A 25406-nucleotide genomic window follows, 5' to 3' on the forward strand; every position below is an offset into this window, starting at 1 on the left:
CCAACTAGAGAACACAGCACTTTTTGAGTTCTTTTTAACGGCTGTGCTTCAATTCTCCAAACAGTCTAAATAAGCCATGTATGTCGGTAGTGGTTGTTTCTATGGGTAAAATTGTTGAGGTTTAAAATATTCTCAATGGCGATCGGAGCTTGAGAAGAGCTGGGCGAACTCCTCAGTATGCTGCATTACGCAGTGGAACGTTACGAAGTTTTTTCGCCGAATAGGGGGTCCGAATAGCACCTTTCGCTCATTTCGCACAAATGTGTTGAGCGTCTCGAAAATATTTGTGTTTTTACCCAAACAAAAATCATTCCATAAAACAGGAGCCTTTCCAAAACACTTACCTTATATTTTTTCACTTTTATTTGTTGCTTTAATCACGGTTTTTCCCCTATAATGATTTTTGTTTTGAGAATGGCAAAAAAAAACAAAACACGTTGTATCTCCTTTCTACAAAGAACAAAGAATCAAATTCAGCTCCCAAAACTAATGTTTCAGAATAGCGGTTTCACGAATATGTACGATAGTCAGAAAGTCTTGCTATTTTCTGAGAAATCGAGGGGTCCAAATTACCCCCACTGTCTTAATAGCCCCGGGTTCCCCTATATTGTTCAGCATGTCTACCGCATCTCCTTCCGATGATTTCAAAAGCGTTGTATCAAATATTATTTTGTTTATTAACGATATCTGTAGTCGGAGCAAGTCTGGGAAATTGCTATACGCGGACGTTCTCAAGATCTTCCGAACTATGGCTTCGGCACTTGACGCTGTGGTGCTTCAAGAAGACATCTGAATTATTCAAGAATGGTGCACGTTTATCGGAATGGAAATCAACGTTAATAAATGCAAAATAAATTGTTTCGGACGCTTGCTTACTGTAGGACGTTATGAATATAGCCTACACGTAAGAACAATTGAAAGCATCGACTCGATCCGTAACTTGGGAGTGCTCTTCGATAGGAAGTTGACCTTTTCCAACCATATCACCGCGACAACTGTTAAGGCTTTAGGAATATAGCGGATTTTGATGATTTCAACGCACTAAAAGCACTTTACTGTGCCCCGATCAGAAGTGTTCTGGAGTATGCTGTGCAATTGTGGGCACCATACCATGCTGTTCAAAGTGACTAACTAGAACGTATACAAAGATGTTTTGTGCGATTCGCTCTCAGGAAACTTTCATGGAATGATCCATATCCTATGATATATGCTACTCGGTCTGTAGACTCTGGCGTCTCGCAGTATCTTCCTGCAAAGAGTTTTTGTTTTCGAATTGCTATCAGGTAATATAGACGGTCCAGATCTTCTCTCGGGCGTTAATTTGTATGCGCTTTCCTATGTTCGCAACCCCACTCTGTTGTCGATCTCTAGACACTGTACTTCATATGGACAAAATAATCCACCGGAAAGATGTTGCCGCAGATTTAACGAAACTCCTTCAGTGTTTGATTTTAACATTTCCAAGCATAGATATAAGTTATTAATAAGAAATATATAGTTTTAAAAGGTGTCTGTATGGTGTATACCGAAGATCCGTTCATTATCGGAAGTGATACAAATGCTCATCACATCATGTGGGGCAGTTCAGACATCAATCTGAGACGCTCTGAACTAATGGAGCACATAAGTAATACAAATCTTCATATATTGAATATGGGAACTGGCCAACTTTTGCGAGTTTTGAGAGAGAGAGGAGATATTAGACATAATTGAAAAGTAAGCAATGGTTGAGTGCAGACGTATAATTTTTCACGCGTCATTTTGACGTAGGACTTACGTCTTTCTTTACTATACTGGGTGTCATTTCAAAATTTTCAAAACGGATGCGTTACTTACACTTTGAACTCTAATAACTTTTCTCCTACTAAAGGAATTACTAATTTTGTTTCATAAATCGAAAGGAAAACGTTCAACGCTTGCTATTGATACCTTGTTTGCTATGTAAAACTTGTTTAAAAAGTTCAAAAACTACTTTTAATTCGAATCAACATTAATGCTAAAACCTATAAATATGGGTGTCAAAGTTTTTCTTAAAGCCAGACGTGTGTAAGCCACAGAGCAGAACACACGTACGTGTGCTGCTCAACGAGAAGCTGCATTTTGACCACCAACCAAATCATAGCTACTGCCTTATCGCTGCCAACCAAGAACTGTCGTCGCCCTGCGTGAAATTCATTGCTCTCAGAAGTGGACAGAGTTACTAATTCGCAAGCTGCTCTTCCAGTGCCTGGTCCGTGAGATTGCACAGAATTTCAAAACCTACTCTTCCGGAGCTCAGCCGTAATGGCCCTTTAAGAAGCCAGCGAGGCCTGCCTGGTTAGTTTGTTGGAAAATACCAATCTGTGCGCTATCCATGCCAAGCAAATAATCATCATGCCGAGCGGGAAACGGCGAAATAATATTCACAACAAACGGTCCTTATTAGGACCACAAAATCGTTCTCAGAAGAATTACAATTGAAATTTCCATTTCGTGCTTTGGAAAATAACTTCCCTCTTATCGGGTTAGTTATTTTCTATAATAATATCCGAAAAATGTGCGATAAAACCAATAAACTGACCAATTGGACGGAAGCAATAAAATACCTACAACAATTTGAGTCAGAAAAGTGATATTAACGGAAAAATGCTTCGATCGTTTCTAAGTGTTTGGCAGCTGAAGTTGCCGATTTGTTTTCCAACGTCAATTATTAGCGCTGTGCTGTACGGAACAGATTTTTGCGCGATTTGTTGGGAAATAATTAAAACAATTGTGTAGTAGATTCCGTAGATTTTACCGTAAATTTTGATAGAAATGATTTTGTAAAAGCATTAATTAGCCGTGCTTTGAATGGTGGTTTTTGCAAATCTTTCTAGAACATTAGTGAATGTGGAAACCCTGCTACTAAGCGAATGCCACGCCAAAAAGAATGATGAAAATATTTTCATTTGTCGCACAAAGGGATGGACTACCATCTGCACTAAGAAGTTTATAAAAGAGATCGCATTCCGATATACAATGCTCATTCGATGTGAGCTGCGAAAGGGGAATGTTCGTGTATGTACGCAGCAGAAGCGAATTCGGGCAAGGTTCGAATCGTTAGCAAGGATTCTCGTCTGGTATCACCAAACATAGTTATCTACAAACCGTTCTTTTTAGGATGAAAACATAATGGAGAAAGAATTGAATTAGAAAGTTCCATTTAATAACTTGAATTGAGTTTGCGCCTGTCAATTCTTGTATACATTTACCAGTGATTCATATAAGCAAATGTTTATCAAATTAATCTACAAACCCGAAGGTTTTTGCAAGTCCTAGAAAATCAGTGAATGTGGCAATCTCATTCGACATGAAATTTCCAGTAAACATTCATTCAAAAAGTGCATTGGCTCAAATTATCCATGAATGTCATATGATATGCCCAAGTTTAGTCCTACGTCAACACCGCGGTTACGTCCCGGACATTACCCACTCCTAGTTTTTTTCCAAAAACCTAATGCACCAAGTAGATTGTGAGGTTAACTTTATTCATATCTATCCGCGGTAATTGTGTTCGGAACGTTCGAGAGGGTATTTGTAGCACCTAATGTTTTGTGATCATTCGGAAGAATTATTGAAGTTGCTCCTGATGAGGCTCTCGCCTATATCCTTCAACAAGGGTTACAACGGAAGAGGCTGTTCCTTTGGAAATTTAAACATGGCCATTGTCATCTGAAAGGATACCAGGAAGGATGAAGCCATCTTGAACAAGCCGAAGACGTCTGTTTCATAAGGGAGTATTTTTCTGTTAATTAGAATATTCATTAAATGAATAATTTAATTGCCGTATAATTTTGAAACATCTTTAAACCAAACTCTGCACAGTAGGCCTGGCCGTTTTAATATTTGCGACATATTACACATAATATGCTTCAAATATTAATATTGGCAAGAAAAACACTAAAGAGTAACTGCAGTGTTTTCCAGGATGCTTTTCAATACTGGCTGTGTAAAGGTTAGAATAGAATAGAATAGAATAGAATAGAATAGGAGATATTAGACATAACGCTTTGCTCTGAAAGAATTTCGCATGAGCTGAGAAATTGGCAAGTTCCAAATGAAACTGAACCGTCTCTATCCGAACATAAATATATATTTTTCGATCATTTATATGTCACCTTCAATGTGGTAACATATCGTCGCTGTTGAGCTATCTTATGACAAGCGCCATTTAGCACATTTCGAGAAAAACGATTTTTAAAGTTTTAGATTGAAGATCTTGAAACTTATAAATGGTATAAACAATCCAAAGAAGACAATTGATGCTTCTATCCATTCTGCATTAATCTCTCAAATATTACGAGGATCGGTTGACTATGTTGCGAGTTTTTACTATGAATGTAAACAAAAGTCGCACTCACACGTGTCATAGGCGTGTATTGATGACAAAATTTGTATGGCGTGTCATAATCGTGCATGAAAAATTTTCCATAGAAAAAAAGCATCAATTATATTATAATTATATAAACTTTTATTCCTATCTTTGTTTTAATTTGGTTTATAAACAATCGGTTAGATGCATTTTGAAGGAAATGAATCAGTGAATCTAGAAAAAATATTACCTTTTGGTTACAGTGTTGCCAAAAATGCTATATTTGCAGTTTAAAACTTAAATCTGTTTTTCTCACAGCTCGTGTATTTTTTCTTTGGAAAATTTTTATGCCATTGTGTTCCTCAGAAATTTTTACATATAAAAACATCTAAAACTTCAATATAACTTGAGTAAATCCCAAGATACAGTGATTTGAAGCAAAAAACTCACAATTTCTCATCACATTTCTCGTTATATCTTAGTAACCAAGTAGAATTTCAAAATTCTGAAAACGCCACTTTGTAGAGAATTTTCAAACCAGTAATGTAGCATATCTAGTTCAGTTTACCCCAAAATGGCGTTTGTCATAAGATAGCACAACAGCGACGATATCGTAATCCTAAATCTACAAACTGGGACCGCTTTTTGGAAAACTTGGCGACTAAATTTCATGGATATTTTCCAACAATTAATCAACTAAACGACTTAGGTGACGTCGTGGATACGACAAACTCATTCACAGTAGCTGAACATTGAAAGAATGAAAAAGGATATGAGAAGAGCTTGGAACCGGCGTCAGCGTGATGACTCCAGGGCTTTCAGTTCAGCTCGTAGTGCATATAAGAAATGCCTTAGATCTGCAGAGCGGACTGGCTGGTAAAACCTATGCACTAATGTCTCTAGTCCGAATGAGGCTAGCAGGTTGAATAAACTTCTCTCGAAATTGCAAGATTTTCAGAACTCCTTACAAACCAGTGATGGTGTTTATGTGACGGACGAAAAAGATGTTCTTAATTGTCTCTCCGACGCACACTTTCCAGGTTGTATTGATCCGGAGCTGAATAATGTTCACAGATCTCACTCTAGTAATTCGGAGTCGCGGGCGTTAGCACGCACATTGGTTACCACTGAATCGCTCAAGTGGGCAGTTGACATCTTTGCTCCATACAAATCACCCGGACAAGATGGAATGCTTCCCGTCCTACTGCAAAAACGATTTGATATTCTCAAACATGTCTGGAAAAAGATTATGCTTTCCAGTGTTGCTACCAGGTTTATCCCGAAAGCATGACAAGAAACAACTGTTAGATTTATTCCTAAAGAGGGGCGCTCAAGCTATGAAGAAGTCAAGAGTTTTAGGCCTATCAGCTTAATCGATCATCACATCAGAAACGTTAGTTTAGTTGAATATCCACTGCACAAAATGCAACATGCATATCAGTGTGGAAAATCCACGATCACTCTGCTTCACGATGTTGTTTATAACATTGTGAAGGTCTTCTCGCTCAAACAATCTGGCTTCCAGTCCAATCTGGAAGTAACGCGCGATCATGGGGTACCTGCAGGTATCTAAGGTTGGATAAACGCAATGCTTAGTAACCGCATTCTTTGCTGGTCACTGCGCCAGTTGAGTATATATGGTTGTCCTCAGGGTGGCATTCTGTCACCTTTGTTATGGAACATGATTGCCGACTGCTTGTTGAAGAAACTCAATGAGATTGGATTTCCAAACACCGGGTTTGCCGATGATTACTAAATACTAACTACTGGGCTTTGCATCGGAACAATCTTTGACTTAATGCAACAAGCATTAAGAGCTGCCGAACAGTGGTGTCGTCAACTTAAATTATCAGTTAACCCGAGCAAGACATGAATGGTTCTTCTCACGAAGAAGCGAATAACATCCGAGGTTCGTCCCTTGCAGTTCTTTGATTCTGAGCTACTGTGCGTAGATCAGGTCAAATACGTTGGAGTTATATTGGATTTCAAACTGAATTGGTCTGCTCACATTGAGTTTAGAGTCAAGAAAGCGTGCATGGTCTTCGGGCAGTGCAGGCGAACTTTTGGAAGGTCTCAAACTATCTGTTGGATTTATATGAGAATTGTAGGTCCAATACTGTCGTACGGATGCCATGTGTGGTGACAGAGGGGAGAGTTGGTGACGGCCCAGTCAAAACTGAATCAACGAATGGCGCTCATGGCGTTGACTGGTGCTTTCACCACAACTCCGACTGCTGCTCTTGAGGCACTTCTAAATATCAAACCATTACACGTACACCTCAAACAAGAAGCACTATCATGTGCATGCAGACTACGGGTTACTGGGCTTTGGAACAGTTACCATGTTGATCTTGCTACCAGTCATACACGATTGTGGTCACAAATAGTTACATGGGGTGAAGATATTCTTGCTCCCAGCGATATTGCAATCACATGTAATTTTCCTTACCGGACATTCCATGTGAAGTTTCCCTCTCGAGAGAAGTGGTTGTCTGGCTTTATGGAAGGACAACAACAAACGCAAGTGGTTTGTTATATCTGACGGTTCTCTGATGGAGGGACGTGCTGGTGCTGGTGTCTACTGTCGTGAAATGAGATTGGAAAAATCTCACTCACTAGGTAGATACTGTACTGTATTCCAAGCAGAAAACTTTGCTATTATGTGCGGAGTACAATCAGCCCTTCAACAGAGCTTGTCCGGCTAAGTTATAAACTTCTGCTCCGATAGTCAGGCTGCAATCAAGGCCCTTAGCTCAGACACCAACGAACGACCAACCTAGTGATCGCGTGCCGAACCCAAATCGAAGAACTAAGCATTGTCAACACTATCTACCTTGTCCCCGGACATTCCGGTATAACTGAAAATGAATGGGCTGACGAATTGGCCAGGGCAGGTTCAGCGATTGACTTCGTTGGTCCTTAGCCCGCCCTGCCAATTTCGATAAGTTGGATAAGGGAAAAAATACGGTCCTGGGCTTTGTCCGACCGCCGCAATTATTGGAGAAATGTACAAACGTGTCGTCTAACAAAGGCGTTTCTAGAGCAACCGTGCCCAGTGATTTCGTAAAATCTCCTACATTTTTCGAAGCTGCACTGCGGCATGCCGACCAGGGCTTTAACCGGCCACTGCAAACTCAATCATCTCGAGCCCTATTGTCACAATCACGTCACCTAGGGACTAGAAGAAAATTTCTTTCTAATCACTAAATGACGTGACTGTGAGAATAGGGCCCCTCATGACAACTATTCAGCGCGCTGAGTATTTTTCATGTGATCTTTGTGAATCCGACTACGGCAACTTATATCATCTGATATGTAACTGCCCCGCAGTAGCGTAATTTTTCGTAATTTCGACACCGTGTTTGGATGACAAACTCAGAGACATACTAAAGTTTCTTATCGAATGTGGTGAAGAGCTTTAGGTTTACTCGCAGGCGAGTTGAACTACTTGTGAGTTTAACTTACCTGCTGTTTCTTTTTGTTTTTGTGCTGTTATTTTTCCCACCCTTGCAATTATACTTCCGCTCTCCCTCTTCTTTCTTTCCGCTCAAGGAATGGTGAAAACACACGGCAAGGCAAAAATCCCCGACTACATAGAGGACAGTGCCATTTGAGCCAATATATTCTGATTCCTGCATTAACTTTACATTCCCTTGCAGACAAGTCTGTTCAACAAACGCCTTAACGCCGATCCGCTTCGTTCGATGTTTTGTTGGATGTAGAGCTAATTTCTTGGAGAGCTTTAACGTCCTACACGGAAACGCAAAATATATCCGAAATTTCTATTTCGATGGCAAGTAGATGGCATTTAACATTGCTGATTTTAAAAAGTGCATCGCAAGCGATCTACCCCAATGTTTAGCTTGTACTTATCATAATAAACCCAGTTTGCTTACAGTTAGTTAAGATGTTTTGAATAAAAAGTTTTTTTTTATTTCGTTTGTAGAGGTTTCAACCTTAAGGTCATTCTTCTTCGGGTTAGAGAAATCTCTTGAGACAAATCTCTAACCCTATGTGCGGAGTCGGGATTCGAATCTAAGTGAGCTGCGTACAAGGCAATCGATTTACGAATTACGCTATGCTTGCCCCCCGACAGGTGTAGAAATTGTTTCAGATAATATACATGATTCGGTTGACGTTCTCAAATCCCAAATAAAATTCTACCCAAATTTTAAATAACATTTAGTTGATAGTTAATCTCCTGTTCATCACATTCTTAAGCTGCCATACAATTTTGTCGGTAATTCAGCCAACAATCAATTGATAGTACATTAATCAGCATTAATATCTTTACTTTGTTCCTCAAAAGTAAAACAATAATAAAACATCCGTAAAAGTAACAAATACCTCTAGTTTGAGCGAGACGAAAATCGAAATCGAACGCCACGATGAATAGAGGGTTGAGATAAATTAAGTAGTGTTTACCCTATAACAAAAACACGCTGATTTTGGTCCGGTAAAATCTCCAATATTTCCATAGAAAAACCCAAAAAAAATTAAAGGGTTGTGTACAGGACACGACCACGGTGACATTAAAAATGTAGCTTTTTTCAAGAGCGTGCAAATGTATTTTATCTATCACACATATCGACTCAAGTTCTTGCTCACTCGCCTGTTTTTTATGTTACAATTTGCTATATACCCTCCCCATTAAAACATAATTTATTGAAGGTCTTTTAACGGTAATCTATTAATTAATCAAGTATCTCACTAGGTGATTGGCATTATTTGGCTAATCCATCTAGTAAAAATAGGCTGGTCTGTCCAGAAAATATATTCAAAAGAAAAGTTCCATATTTAGAACCGTGACGAGGAAGCCCACGCCCAGCAACGGAAATATACAGATTCTTCATGAAATATGAAATTTCATTTTCCATTTAAATTTTCAATAATGTATTAATGAACTTAAGTAAACAATCTTAAGGTTAAGTATTTTTTGATCGATTAGTGGTGAAAAAAATGAAATTATTTGATAAATTACATTGTTATGCAATGTTCGCACTACCAGTTAAAACGGGTTTTATGCTATCTTGGTGACATTTTCTCTTGTTGCTAATTATTAAAACGTGTTATAACTCTGTAGTGTAAACATTGTATTATTAAACCAATTCTGCAGCGTTTTATGTTATATAGGTGTTTTATGTGGTAATAGGACTGACATAATTATATCTTCAGTACAGCGGTTTGTTTCATAATTTCAATCAGATATATTTTAAAATTTAAATTAGTATACCTAACCGTTCAATTTGTTGTATACTTTAAAACGCAATTAGAACTGTGTTTTAACTACATAGGGCAGGACAGATACTCTGACTGGATAAACTGGGAAAACAATTTTAAGTCCAGTAACGATTAAGACATGGCTTGAATTTGAATCGAAAAAGAACACCCGCCTAAACTGCTGCTGGGACGGTAAGTTCTGTTTTAAAATTTTCCGTTGTGTACAGTACGAAACAAAAGTGTTTGAAATTAGAAAACAAAAAGTTCTGCTGGGAATGTGATTGTTTCCGATGCAATTACACTCAGGTTTTTTTTACGCAGGGGATACAGGCCGTGCAAATGAAAACCGCCTAAATTTAAAAAAAACGCGTAAATGAAAACCGCGGAAATTTCAAAATTTGCGTAAAAAATACCGCGTAATAAAACCTGAGTGTACTCCCCTATATAAAATACTACGCTGCTGAACAGTGCAATAACTACAGAAGCACGTTGTCAGATGCCTTACTGATAAAAAACATATAACCAAAATATGAAACATATGAAAACCCTAGGCAGCTACAATGCGCCGTAAACATGGATTAACAAGTTACAACGCACACGCATGCATAAAAATAAATATATTTTATTCAAACGCAACACTCTTAAGCAGCACACACCGTATTGAATTAAATCCAAACCACCCCACCCACCCACTTTGCAAATCATTCTGTGACACCGTGCTGGTACCCGAAAAATCCGCACACGGCCACCGCTGCCGAAAATGCATAGCGTCTACCGCTTATTGTAGTGCCCACACGCTGCAGCCATGATCTTACCCGTTCGACATAAGAACAAAAACTGATTCAAACGGGTACGCGTCACCTCTATTTATAAACTAACCGTATATGGTTTAGTCACATAGGTGCGAGTGTGTGCAAATGCCAACGTTGCCGAAAATCGATAGCGCTTATTGCATCGCCCGGAGACGATGTTGTTCGTATGAGACAAGAGCAACAACTGATTTAAACGGACATGCGTCGCTTCTATTTATGACTTTTCGTCTTTCATTGAGTCACTAAGCTGCCCTCTTTTGACGGCTGTGTCTGAGAAATCTGCCTCACGAATGGTAATTTTCCCGTTTTTCGTGAACTTTTTAATTTTACCAATTTCCAAAAGTCTACTTTTATTGGGGAGATATTAAATTATTACCAATATTTAAGTTAGGTGTTTCTGAATCGGTTGGTGTATGAATGATTAAAATCCATCTAGTAATATCGGAGTTATAAGCGTGCAAACCTTACATAGTTTCGTTACATGGGAGATAGTTTAGATTTTAGAATGACACCTAGCCCCAGATAGTGGAGTAAGACATTTTTAATGTCAAAAAATGAAGTATAAAAAACCTCGATGCCCACTCGGCAAAACACGGAAGCATCAGTTTCTTTTTCACCTGTATTTAAGTTGCTTTGAATCGTTACTTAATTTGCGTAAACATCTTTGATAAATGTACGGTGTAACGTGAACAATTGCAATTACTTCACCTTGCGATCGAAAGAAGTAACACCGTCTCTGCGTGGGGTTGCGTCGCACTGTGGCAGTTGGGACCGATTATAATGCATATCATTTTTTTGCCGAAAATTTCAATCGCCTACTTTTATTGCGTTGTTGCGAAACAGGCGCAGCAAATATACACAGGCACATACTCGCAACAGCAGGCAGGCTACGTGAGACGAGCGTGCGATTTTGTTTTTGCTGTTGCATGGATGGTATGATGTTTACAACCTTTTGCGAAATAGTGACGCGTCGTTGTAGGGAAATGTCGGGCATACAGTCGAAGCTATCTTCGTAGTGGTTCTTTGATTACTTCACCGCTTCATAAGCACACATTTTAAGATACTTTAATGAAATCAATAGCTTTTTTATTGTTTTGAGGCGCGATTATTTTCGCTATAACATCTCTAAAAAATCTACACTATATTGACAATCGCCGATTGAAAGCAGATTGTTCGATCTAAACGATAGCCAATAAGAAAATATAGTATTGAGCGTTTTTTATTTGTTGAAGTGTTTTAATAGCTTGTGTTTTTGACTGTTGTTATACTTATAATTGTTCCATTTTCGATTGAATTCCCCATTTACATGGGACAATTGTTGGGCGACGAAACAGGTGTGGTTAAATGACATATTTCAATACATTAGTAACCACAGAAATGTATGAAAGTAAGTACATCTCATATTAATGGCTCTCGAAAGAATCACGTTGTAAGCGATTCTTTCGAATTTTATTTGTTCCTCATCTTGGCTGCGAGATAGACAGAGTTCACTGTAGAAATAGACAAGCAAACCAGCAATGCGGTCTCATCACCATCATCATCAGCATTGTCCTTCGTTAGTTCGCGATTGGCTACTGTACCAACACAGCGAGGCAGACGCTCAGCAGCTCACCGGCGTCGTTTAATCAGCAGCCATGATCGCGCGTTATTTTTCTGCTAAAGAACGGGATCACGTTATCTTTGTGGTTGCGCAGCGATTGGCTGTGTCGGTAAATGTCGGAAAATAAACTGTCCGTTTACGTATTATTCGCACATGTATAAAGAATATAACGTAACGATAGAAACGAAGGTCGATCCTACACACAGTGTAACCTTATTATTCCGATAGGTTTGTGGAATTTGTATCCGCTTTAACCGAGACCGATAATACAAAGAAGACCAATATTAATATTTTCACCAACCGGAAATATAAAAACCAGAACAAGAAACAAACTGTCCAATCAGAGACAAACTACTAGGCGCACACTGTATCTCAACATGCTAATTGTGGTTTGGTTGGGTGTGAACGTGCTAGCCGCTCGGTATACATGTTACATCGGTATTCAATTGGCGCTAAGTAGTGATAACGAAAGGATTCAGTGCCGATATTGGTCTTCCTATTTCGACAGACATCTTTATTAAATATATGAAACGTAGTAACAATTCCAACATTTCAGTATCATCACATTCATGAATCATTTAAAATTTAAATAAAAAAATTTATCTTAATTTCCTGCTCACTCCGTTTATATTCAAAATAAAGGTTGCGATAGTAACTTTAACAAATTTAAAAACATCTTATTCATCAATCTTATTGATTTGAAAAATTTTAAACCCGGAACTCGTCCTGTCTACGTTTGTGTGCCTTTAATTTCAGCAACATTTGCCATGAATCACCGAATGAATTTGGTAGATTCACTATAAACGACATACGTACTGAACAATACGACCATTTGTGAAATGCTCTTCTGCTGATGATTAATGTGTATGATGGCTCATTTAGATGTTGTTATTTAGAGACAATGACATTACGCACAACCACGCTTGGTTCAGAATTCAGCACGCATTAACTTGCACCTCGAATAACAGGAAGCAAAAAATGGCGCGGTCTATTCCGTCCCGTTCTTCGCTTGATACCCTGATGCGCATTTACAATTACACGTATCAAAGTTGTGACGCAATTGCGACGCGTATGCCTTCCCAGATTCACACACGAAATCGAGATACGGATGTGTGTTTATTACAAAATTATATTGTCTCTATGTGTGAGATTTGCCGAAATCGAGGATAGTATTTCAAACTCTCAACAGGTTCAAGGACGCTGGTAGCTTGCACACGTATACGTGATAGTAGGAACGCGCGTTGAGAAATTCCATTTCGCGAGATTATATGATAAGGAGCCCTCAACTCAAATCCCACAGAAGCAAATAAAAACACCATGCTTACCTTGCACACCAACTCGTCCTGCATCTTAATATCGATACAACGATAAAGCGAACTTCCTTCTACGATATCCAGCAGTAGATAACGTTCTGCTAGGACGGCAGCATTCAATGGTGGGGCGGCATTCGTCGATATGGCATCCCGCTGGGGATACAGTGCCGCAGAACTAGCGCCACCGGCACTATTAACCGCCGTCCGATTTCCGTTCAACTGGAGTTGCTGCTGCTGAAGTTGCTGTTGGCTATGGTTATGGTTCCGATAGCACTGGCGGTGATAGGGACACTTTTTATTTGCCGGGCCGTTATTCGCCGCAGATGCAGAACCGGCTAGCGCGAGACTAGTGGCAGACGATGAACCGGAACCCGATGCGGCAGCCGCAGCGGCAGCTGCAGCAGCAGCCGTTGCCAGCGCAACCGAACCCGCGTTGTTCACGAAGGTGACCGTCGTCGGGATGGCCACGGTGCCCCCCGAGCTCAGCATCATCGGAGTCAGTTGTGGTGACGAAGACGAGGGTTCGTCCGGTTTACTAAGTAGTAACCGAGCAATACCAGTCGGAACCATGGCAGGTGTATTTAGCGTATCCATTTCCGTAGAGTTTAGGAGGCGCCAACAGTAACTACTACTTACACTACTATTATTTACAAAGCAAACTCTTTTGTGGGGGTTTCTTAAAAAATACAGCACAATAAATCTTCCGTTAATATCCTGAATGCTCCGTCCACTAATTTCTCACTGCTTCGAATGAACCATTGTGAAGCCGATTTCGCTGTTTTGTATTGAATATCACACTAGCACATGAACTTTCCTGATACAGCAACAAACTTGGAAAGCATTTTTCGCACCTGTATAGGATTTTTCTACGTTAGCTAAGCATCTAACCACTCGTGCACTAGTAATTACACAATCTTATTCCATCTGTTGCCGCTGTTCTATCGATGCAATCGCTCTTCTAATGCGCCAAAAAATAAATAACTCACGGAATCAAAGCTTCTTCCAGTTTTTCTCACTCCAACGATTGAGGCTAGCGGATATTTAGACCGACCTGCAATGAAAATAGTTGGAATTTTCGTAATTAATAACTTCGTATGTGATGATGCTTCGAGGGAAAATATGATGATGAAACACTATTTCAGTTTTGTCTAAACAGCACCACGGCGGCAGCTACTAGAGTGTCAACATAAATGCTGTTGACGTTCAATCGATTTATTATTGTTGCTGCTGCTGCTGCCATTTGCGATTAAAGTGATACGTTGTGTGGCGTGTTCATGCGGAAGTTGGCCGCTCTCGTTCGCCCCAAGTGATGCAAACAAACTTCGAATCCAGTCAAGTTGAGGTGATACGATGTGATAGCGCACTTGAAAGGTTTTTCTTCATCGGACCCAGTCGGGAGTAACCAATTAAATATTCAAATTAAATGTTAACGCAGGTTTAATCTTATCCGCCTCTTTCCTTCATATCTGCCAGAAACGAACGTGTAAAAACAAGTTTTCACGCCAAATCAGCTTTGTTCGATATGGATAGGATTCAAGCTAAAAAGAAACGCCATGGAGACTTGAGACTATTCAGCTGGCGTCATCAAGTGACTATGAAGAATTCAGTAGAGCTGACAAACAACCTGATAGAACATGAAATAGTCGCGGATGACGCGGCGTTCACACTACGAGTTTAAACCTGTAACAAAAGCTATCTTGATGCTGTTTCACGCGATGTATAGTGCCTTTGCGCAGACTATAGGACTTACACGTGTTATAATAGCAGCCAGAGCGCAGTATAAGATGAATGAATGCGTAAGCGTGCTAACGACTCATTTCTGATAGTTCGATTTTTGGGGATTTTCCAGTTTTATATAGAAATTTTTCAGGTTTTTCAAAGAAACAAATTACAAGCCGATTTAATTTTCTTTTTTACTGAGTCAACATACCTTGTTTTCTTCTTTGTTATATTACGAGATAAACGCTACATAAAAAAATCTTTTGTTCCAACTTCTCTGTTATCAATCTTGCTAGGTACAATATCTGACAGTATTAAATTTCTAACAACATTTTCTTCAAGACTGTTAGGCGATTCTTAACTTCGACATGGGAAATACCATTTGTATTACTTCAAATTTCCTTCAATTGGGTCATTGAATGAAAAATAAAACTCACCTTTTATTGCATAAACCGATAGATCATTTTTCTAAATATAACAATATATATGTTCAACCATTAAAAATTCAGAATGATTTTTAATTAACTTTCTAAAAAAAATGTAAACACGTCCTCGTTTGACACTATCGATCTGCCTTGGCAGTGAATTTAGCCACATGGGTTAGCATTTTTGACAGCTATCCCACCTAGAACAAATTTTCAATAGCTTACCGATCGCTAGCCGCATTTTCGTTTACTGAGATCCCAGCAAAAAAAGGTAGTTCAATTAAAGGTGTGGTCGTGATAATTGGGTCATGACGCCATATGCTGTTCTTGATTTTTTCCGATGCAGCTGACGTTAAAAATACGTAATCGAACTTTTTAAAATTGAATTATCACGTCCACACCTTCCATTGAACTACTTTGATCCCTATCCTTTTGCTGGTATAACTGTCAAAAATGATAACCCACGTGGCTAAATTCACTGTCAAGAAAAATCGATAGTGTCAAACGAAGAGGTATTTGCATTTTTGTTAGAAAATCAATTGAAAATCATTTTCAAGTTTTAAAGGTTGAACATATATATTGTTATATTTAGTAACATGAGCTCTATCGGTTTGTAAAGTAAGAGGATATTTGTTTTCTTCTTGTAATTTTGCGTAAAAAAAGTGAAAGCATGATCGATTACGTGTCTTCAAATCGGAACAAATTCGAAAAGAGCATATGACTTAATCACATAATTTTCCATGTGGGTTAAAGTTTATGAAAGCTTTATTTTTATTAAATTTGGCATGATTTTTGAAAACAACGAACTGAAGTAAGATTATCATCTCCCGTAATTTCATCGTTGCACCCTCTACTGCCCAAATTATTGTTCTACTCTGAAAAGCTGTTTTGAACGAAATTTTATAGCAACTGTACCATTTTTTGGGACATATTAAAAAGCATGATATTTATTTATCTAAATCACACTGAAACACAAAATATAGTTTTTTTTCATCATTTTCCTGAAGTTTTCCACTTTTAACTCCGTATTCACTCAACATAACGATTTCAATCACCAAGTATTTGTACGATTGATGGGAATGTTGGTAAGGAGAAGCCGTGTGGTGTCCGGCGGGCTGAAATCTTTTTGCACTATTTCAACCAAGAATAGAACCTCTGGGAACTGCTCCCATGTCGTAAGAGGCGACTAACAACATGCTAGGAGTTCCTAGGCCGAGGTTTTGTTCCGTACCGAAGACTTAATCTGGGCGGACCTTAAGGTTTTCCATATTACCCTCTTTCCAGTCTGTATTTAGTGAATCACTGACATATACCTTTTCTGATTCGCCTTTCTTGATTGTGTACCAACGTTTTAAGTTTCTTCTGGCGGTTGTATATTAGCCGTAAATGACGAAATCTAATTCTACACTAAGTAACAGAATATATTAATATACCGGCACTTCCACGCCAAGGTTTAACTTCCAAAGCTTTGGCTTAAAAACCGTTTTTAAAAAATGGAAACTTTCATGCAGGAAATTTATTGAATTGGCCTAAGATGGAGCTGTCGAATTTCACAAAAAGCTTTTTATGTTGCAAGTGATCTGTAGTTGTGTTAAATTAGGTATTTTTCTATTATATTTGGAACCGTCTACCGACAAATCTACATTTACGAATACCTCCAAAAGTGACTTCTTGAGGTCTCATGAAGGCCTGACACTAGCTTTATGATACTTTTGCTTTTCTAAACAGTAATAAAAATCTCAACATTCAAGAACTTCACTTTGTCAGAAAATGTAGGGCCATCGGAAGCTAAAACTTCGTAAAATCGCACTCCTGGTCCTTTTTTCAGTGCAGTACTCTACGTCACTCGTTCAAATTTGCACCGCTCTTATGGTAGTCGGTATTTGCTAGTATTACTGTTCTCCCATCCATTCTGGTAGTCAAACGGTGGGATAGCAAAATTCTTACAAGTTTCCTATCTCATGCCTCCACGCGATTCTAAGTCTATTGATGACATTTGGTCCTTAGACCGCAGAATGAGAGGGTGCGAACAGAATGAGAGGGTGCGAACAGATCTAGTCGAGAAAACATTGCCGTAAAAATGAATAGTTGATCGGAAATTAGCCCCAATACGACTAATCTGACTAGTATCTATGAACACGGCTCAATACGTATTGAAAATTCGCCGCGTCTGTTTTTATGAACCTAATTTAAAGCTCCGTTATTGCTAACAAGCCCGTGCATCAGATTAACAATCCTTTATATTTCCCTTCAGTGTTCGGTATTATCGCTCGTATACTTGTATTCCACAAACAATCCGATATGGAAAATAAGAAATACTTTCCTTGATTTATAACATCTCGCGCTATTTTTGCCAGTATAATATGCTGTCACTTGGTAGTTTTCAAGCCAATAAATATATCGTAGAGAAGAAGTAGCGAGTTCTGTCCAAATACTGTTGCAATAAATAGTGATCCGGCCCATTACGCAGATAAGATTAGCTTTTCCAGGCAATACTCCCACGATCGGCTGTGTGGAGTTCAAATTGTTTTTGTTTAGGGAACATAGTATACTCTCGGTAGCCGGCTGCCCAGAGTTTAAAAATAACCAAAAACTAAACAAGATCATCTCTTTTTCGAGTGATCGTGCACTCGAAGACTAACTAAACAACTACCTAATAAAATATGCTTTACAGGTCGCATCGTTTGCTTGGAGCGAATCCTAGACCTGATACCCTTCCAAACCACCAACTCCGCGACACCTATGGAAGAGTCTGATGAATCGTCGTCCTTCCGTTAAGTAGGTGGAGCATCAACACTTCCTGTCTACCTTATCCTTTATCCTTCCCCGTGAACGATGGAGATGGGGGCGGCCGGCAATGATGGCTATCATGCTGTTGAGGTTTTAATATGGGTCGGATTGGTATGAATTCCTACTTACCACTTCCTAAGCAACTCTTATTAGATAATCAGCAGTCAAACATGATGAAGTCAGTGTGCAATCCGCTAAAATCATCGTCACAACGCAACGCAACGCAACGATTGATGGGAATGTTGGTAAGGAGTCTTCGTAGTATTGACAACATACCACAGTCTTTTGAAATTTTCTGCAACAAATTTCCCATAACTTTCCAAAAGCAACAGAGGGTTAAGTTTTAGTAGTGAAACAAACCTAATATAATAGAAAAAATGGTCATGTTTTGGGCCATTAGACCGAAAAGCGTTAGACCGAGCGCCATTGAGTCAAATGGGTCATACGACCGAACGCCATTAGGGCGAATGGGTCATACGACTGAATGCCATTCGGTCAAAAGTCATCGGGCCGAATGGGTCATTAGGCCAAATCGGTCATAATACCAAATGGGCCTTTAGGCCAAATGGATCATTAAGCCGTTTGTCATGATATTCAAACCATAATTATAGCTATGCCTCCAAGACTAAAAGCAATATTTTGCCTTCATATTGACGCGAGGCCTCTGATATAGCGACTCGTAGCAGTTAGCGGAATCAGTGGAAGATTATTATCAGATGATTAATGTATTTAATGAGTACCTGGAAAAATCAATTTTCTGTTTTTCCTTCTTTTAAACATGAGCTGTTCTTCATCTCATCAAAATTATTTCTGCATTTGGCCGGTTTATTCGCAACTAAACGCCAAAGACCAATTTACACCTATCCGATCCGTTTCAGTGTCGATTGCTGGGCACGGACGTCAGACACCAATATTCTTTCATGCACTTTATAGTCGAGCATTCAAAACCGTCCGGCCCTGTTCCGTGCCGGATTTGTGTGAGTGATCGCATTTGATGTGCATGAAAGAATATAAGTGTCCGTGTACGGTACTGAACCGTCACTGAATCGGATCGGAAAGGTATAAATTTGACCTAAAGCAGCGATCGCGACGTCGGAAAGATGTCCGACATTTAGACCGAAGGATAGTAGGCCGAAGGTCACTATGCCGACAGTCATTGGACCGAATGGACAGTAGACCGAACGGACATTAGGTCGATTTTTAATGGGTTTCGGCCTTATGACTTACCATCTTTTAAATTCATTTCAAGACAGTAAACACCAGCGTCAACCGTCAGTGTAACAAACTACGTATTCTACAAATAGTTGCTCTAAATATTCAGGCAGCTATTCCTTGCGAGGAGGAATTCCCACATTGAAGGTTTTAAAAGGCAAACTACATGTGAGTGTAAGATCACTAGGAGCAAATCTGTACTCATTCCAACTAACCATTCGGGGCACAATCTTGTGTTACTGTTCCAGAGCCCAGTAACTTGCACAAGAACTTCTCGTTTCAGAAACAATTGGTTGAATGTTCAAGAGTGCTTCTAGAGCAGCAATAGGTGTAGTGAATGTACCAGTAATCACCAGCAAGACCATCGTCTGAAGATGGTGTAACTTTGTTGTGACTTTTCCTTTTTATCAGCACATAAGGCGCCCGTATACTAGTAACAATTGTTATGTAGATCCAATAAATGTACTTGGGCTTGAATTCCCATGATTTGACGAAGGCTAGTCTGCATTCGCTGAAGGCCATGGGAGCTCTCTTGATTCTAAAATGGATGTGAGCAGACCAATTGAGTCTTGAGTCGAGAATTACTCCAACGTACTTAGCTTGATTTTCAACAAAAATTATAGAGTCAAAGAACTGCAATAGGCGAGATCCGGTTGTGATGCATCCTTACGTGAAAAGCACCATTGATGTTTAAATTGGTTCAACTGACAATTCAACATTATGAAAGCATTGCTGAACAACACATAAGAGTCGCTTCATCAAATTAAAAGGTGCAAATACCGGTAATCATTATATGATAATCATCGGCGAAACCATATGTCGGAAACCATTAAGTTTCCTCAACAAGTAATCGGCGATTCCTTAAAAGTGACGACAGCACACCACCTTAAGGACTTCAGAATTCTAATTTTGTCTTTCAAATCCTTTCTTATCTTAACGAAGAGCACGGATGTCGGTTGCTCAGCATTGCGTGTATCCAGTCCAGTCTATACCCTCGTGCTACTTTCAATATTGCTTCGAAGAACACGCTATCTTAGGTACCTTAATTGTTAAGAAAAACTTCTAGCGGTCGACTAAACGTTCCTCTGATTTGATAAGGAAGTTCTATACCTCTACATAGACCACGACTAACACGACCACCACGTGGGATTGAATTTTGCAATTATTTACTAATGGAATGCAATTCTTTGGAAAAATGCTTGAAGTCTTCGTATCCCTGTTTGAAGAATATTTATGTTGAGTAAAGCTTTCAGTCGCCCATTTGATCGATTTGGTTGTCATAATGCATACGAGCAAATGCCAAGGAGTTATGACTACCTGAAAAGAACACAGGGACATTCATCGGTAATGGCTCCATACAGCCTGTGTGTGCGTCAAAAAACTTCACACATTCGTGGCAAAAACTACCTTTATCAATCACCCAATTTACTATTGCCTTTATTAATCCGGAGCAGTGTTAATGCCTATTGATGCAGATTAAACATTAGGACAATATAGCACTTGCCTTGAACCAGTCAGACTAAGTGTGATTTATTCGTTGATGCATTCTAAAGTTATGAACGAAATTTAATGCTGCAAAAAATTACTACTGGACTTGGTACATTATACAAATTCGATCATAGAACTTAGACCCAAACCTGAACAAACATAAAATTTTGACAGCATCCCAAAAGTATATCACTTTATTGTTTTTAATAAACATCCCAAGGTGCCACCATTAATCTTGCGCTCGAAAAAAAGATATAAATTGATAATCCGTTGAGACAATGTTGATGACATAAAGTAGTTTCGTTTTTCTCCTGGTTCAACCAACAAATCTGATGTCAGCAGGTCAAAAAGTCCTACATCCCAACGTAATTATCTCACATGGAAACTCGTTAAATATGGTTTTATTGCACCTTTAAATTTACCTTTCAAACAATAAGACAACCCTCGTTGATCAGACGCACAAAATACTATAACTTCCCCCTATCTTTACGGCCCTCCTAAAACTTCAAATGACTATTGACAAAAATAGCCAGGTGCGAGGAGAGCATAAATTCTATTCGCATAATATAATTTGTGTACGCACAAACCGATCTCGTCTAGCGACAGAAGCAAGCTTAGGTCAAAAGGTGTATTTCATTCGTCATTAGAAACTAAAAAATTGAGAAAGAGAGGAAGAGAGTGACTAAGCATACCCTATTTTTTATTCCCTCCTCAAAATACCTTCACGTGAAATACCAAGGACGAACGTGTGTTCAACCGATCGTCTGCCTGGTATAATATTAGACCGAAATTGCAGGTCAATTCGGTTAATTTGTGTCCTCCGTATTAGTAATGTCATATCACAGATAATTCCGACATTTCTCCAGCCCGAGGATCTCAAGGTCGACTTTGTCACTTTTTTCCAAAATTACTCACTTTCGAAATCGAAAGTAAACGAGCCTTCTATTTCAACATCTTGCGCAGTTGGTCTGGTGTTTTTTCTACAATCCAGTTACGAAATCCTAGAAGGGAACGAAACCGTTGTGCCATTTGCAATCGCAAGCGCGCAATTAGTGTAATACAACCAAACGAATTACACACGTTCATTGTTTGGCAATCCGATAAAAGGCACGGAGAATGGGGAATTATAAGCGTAATGAGAACGCGAAAAACGAAAAAGCACATTCTAACCGAGTTGTGTTTGTTTAGTAGTACGTTCACACTCGTACGTTCCTGCCGTCGTTTACGTTTGCAAATTTCGCAATATGTACACCACCGCTTCGAAAACAGAGAAAAGCGTCCACCTCAGATAAGGCTCCGGGAGCGGTGACTTGGTGATAACGAACCTCGGAAATGGTATACGAAATTGCATGATAAGCGCCGAGATAGGTAGAAATTGCGAAGTACTCTTCGCGGTTCTTATCAGTCTTCCATTGTTGTTATTAAACCGAACTGACCGGGAAGACCTAAGTGACGCTAAAAGAAGGACGTTTGGTGTGGACAAAAAAGAGAAAATTATTAGAAAATTTAAACAGTTTTACAAATGACTCATGATCATGTTGCAATCAAGTCTTGAGCTATTCCAACATTCTCTAACCTACATCACCAGGCTCACATGTTTGACATTAAAATGCCAAAGCAAACATCCAATTTGTTGACCCGCTAATGGCAACTCCGGTGTGATTGGAGATGAGCAAATTTGTGTTTAGTCGTTCGCTGTTTTCGATTCTATGTATTTTTAGCAACCAAAGCCATGTGTGACACAACTTAGGCTTGAATGAGTTGGTGTGTATCTTTCGGTCAGCGAACGTTGGACCTTGAGAACCTATTTGAATAACGTTCTAGATTAGCAAAGGTTTTTATGTTGCAATCATGGCAGATTCTGAGATGATTGAAGCGAACGCAGCCAAATAAAATGAAATTAGTGGATAAAAGTAAATAATACTTAAATCCTTTTTACGCAATGGATATGCTGCCGGTACCCGCATAACATTCCCATATGCATTTTCATCAGTTATGAGTTAACCTCAGTGTTAGGTCTCATTTTTATTGTACTATCAAATAACGTACTGAAAATTGATTTATTCAAAAATGTACAAAAAACACCAACTAATGTCAGTCCCATATGAAACTGTTATTCGACTCTCCTGATCAAATCTTGAGCGTTTTTTCAAAACGTCATATCTGCAATGAGTTACTCTCTGTTTATACTTTCTCTTTCGATTTTTACGGCGTCACTATAACACTTTTCACTTATTTTACAGTACAGATCGAAAGACGGTGGTTTTAACTAGCATATTATGCAAAGAGCTGAGGGATAAATGTTAAAGTGACCGAATTATTAACAGAAGAGAAAGTAAACAAAGAGAGTAACTCATTGCAGATATGACGTTTTGAAAAAACGCTCAAGAAATACACATCTATGAAACTGATTTCGGGGGTTATATGGCATAGTGTAGTTGAAAATCGTACGCAGCTCAGCTGGATACAAAATAAAACAAAAATCTTATGGGCGCATTTTCGCGACATGGTGAACAGAAAAAAGAATGCATTTATCCCTGAGTCGTCCCAAGCAAAAACCGTTTACGTTTGACGACTCAAAGAAACTACAAAACGAAAAACTCGTTAAAAAAATAAACCGCGTAAAAAGTTAGTTAAGTGTAATGAATCATTGCAGGTGAAAAAATTACAAAACGAGCAAAAGCACCATTACATTCTGATTTGTACTGATTATTGCATATACTACCTAAAAGTGCAAGTCAGCCTCACGTAGGTATAGAACCTAGTGGAGTATGGGACAATTAAGTGATTATTGCTCCTGATTGACGGAGTTAAAAGTATATTGTTTTGATTTAAAACTTAGTGTTATGGTAAAAATTTAATGTCCGTGTAAGAACAATAATCACCCCAAGCAACATATTGATTAAACAAACAAAATTGAAAGTTTAGACCAAAAACCTGCCTAAAATTTATTATCTCTCAACTTAATGAATGTAAAAAAATACTTGGAGATGAGGATAAATTTCCTAAGTAATATCACCGATATATGTGGTAATATGCATATATCAAGGGCTCAGTGCAAGAACGACCCGTCAAAAAATATCAAAAGTGGATTAATCACAAATTATTGCATGTTATTATGTAATGAATGCAATGACACCTACTTCTGACCAAAACACTTAATTTTAAGGTATTTATTTGAATAAAAGTATCCTTTAGCACTCGGAAAAATCTTCTAAAATTCAATAACATACAATAATTTGCATGAAACTTTTGATATTTTTTTGACTTGGGCCGTTTTTACACTTAGCCCTTCATATTATACCAAAGTGTAGCATCGCAAACGAAATTTTTCATCAGTGTCATTAGTAACCAATACATAAACAACGATTGCGGTACTCTCGCCCCAATCTGCCAGCCTACACGAACTTTCTACTTTTGTTTATGTTTTGTTTTTTGCACAATACCAATGCTATCATTTTTTGGCTTTTCCCTTCGTCTCTCTTTCTGTTGCCTTGCTCGTACTTTACACACCGCTCACACACACACATACACATACACGCGCGTACAGAGCGAGCATGGAAAAGCAGCAACATTGCTTGGTGGCGAAGCAAGACGCACCAAAATATTTTTCAAGGCAATCTCCGCTCACATTGAAATGTTAAAATTCTCGCCGAATCCGTACGAAAATTTCGCAACTGATGTCGTTTGCTTGCGCTCAGCAGCCGCCGTAGCCGTCCGTCACTTTAGCTTGGCTTCACAGTCAGACAGCCGCAGTGGCCCAATGCGAGAAGTACGCAATTCGATTGAAATCACATGCTGCGTTCACCTTCGCACGGGCACGACGCGTCTTGTCTAGCCTGCCTGCAGCCCCTTTGCGCACTCACACATTCGTATCAAACTTATCCACGGTCACCGCCTGCCCTGCTCGCGCAGTAGCAATATTCCTGGAGCATAAGCACTTTATTTTTATTATTCAAACTTTGCTTTTGCATTAATTACTGTCTTCTTTATCACTCAACCATTACTCCAATTAACGAGCAATCATTACCTCTTGAGAAAATTTCCACTGAATTTCGCGATGTTACAAAATCACAATCGTCGTTAGTTTCTAGCTCTCACCGTTTTGTTTCACTTATAGCAACTATTGAGAGCACTAGTATCCCTTTTGTTTCCGTTTCCTCAACGCTACAGGCAGTAACGCTATCCTTTTCCGTTCTTCCAGGTTTATTTTTCAAAATAGCAGTAGCAAACTATTTCAAATCAAAAGCAAATTCCGTAACACCTCGCTCACATGCGAAAAAATAGGCAAAACAACAAACTAGCACAAAAGTTTCAGTTCGTAGGAGAGCACTGTCGTACCTCGAAACGGAACGCGAGCGAACGAACGAATGAATGAGAGACCAAACCGTAAAACTACGACGGGAAGCAGCGCGGTTCAACAAAAGTACAACCGTTACAACCGAACACACATCAAATCGCTTCGGAAGCCATCACTGTACTGACGGACGAACTGCC

The 25406-nt window shown here is 39.1% G+C and overlaps 1 protein-coding gene across 1 annotated transcript in view; it reads right to left on the bottom strand.

The window, feature by feature from the left end:
• Nucleotides 1-25406, bottom strand: part of LOC131682362 (tribbles homolog 2-like) — a 150476-nt gene extending 125070 nt beyond the window's left edge. The window contains exons 1-2 of the mRNA XM_058963782.1: nucleotides 24940-25406; nucleotides 13288-14326 (exon numbers count right to left, since the gene is read on the bottom strand). Coding sequence (XP_058819765.1) covers nucleotides 13288-13869 — 582 coding nt within the window. The 5' untranslated portion in view covers nucleotides 13870-14326; nucleotides 24940-25406. The remainder of the gene's footprint in view (nucleotides 1-13287; nucleotides 14327-24939) is intronic.

This window comes from Topomyia yanbarensis, chromosome 2 (assembly GCF_030247195.1).
Source record: "Topomyia yanbarensis strain Yona2022 chromosome 2, ASM3024719v1, whole genome shotgun sequence".
Taxonomy (NCBI): Eukaryota; Metazoa; Arthropoda; class Insecta; order Diptera; family Culicidae; genus Topomyia; species Topomyia yanbarensis.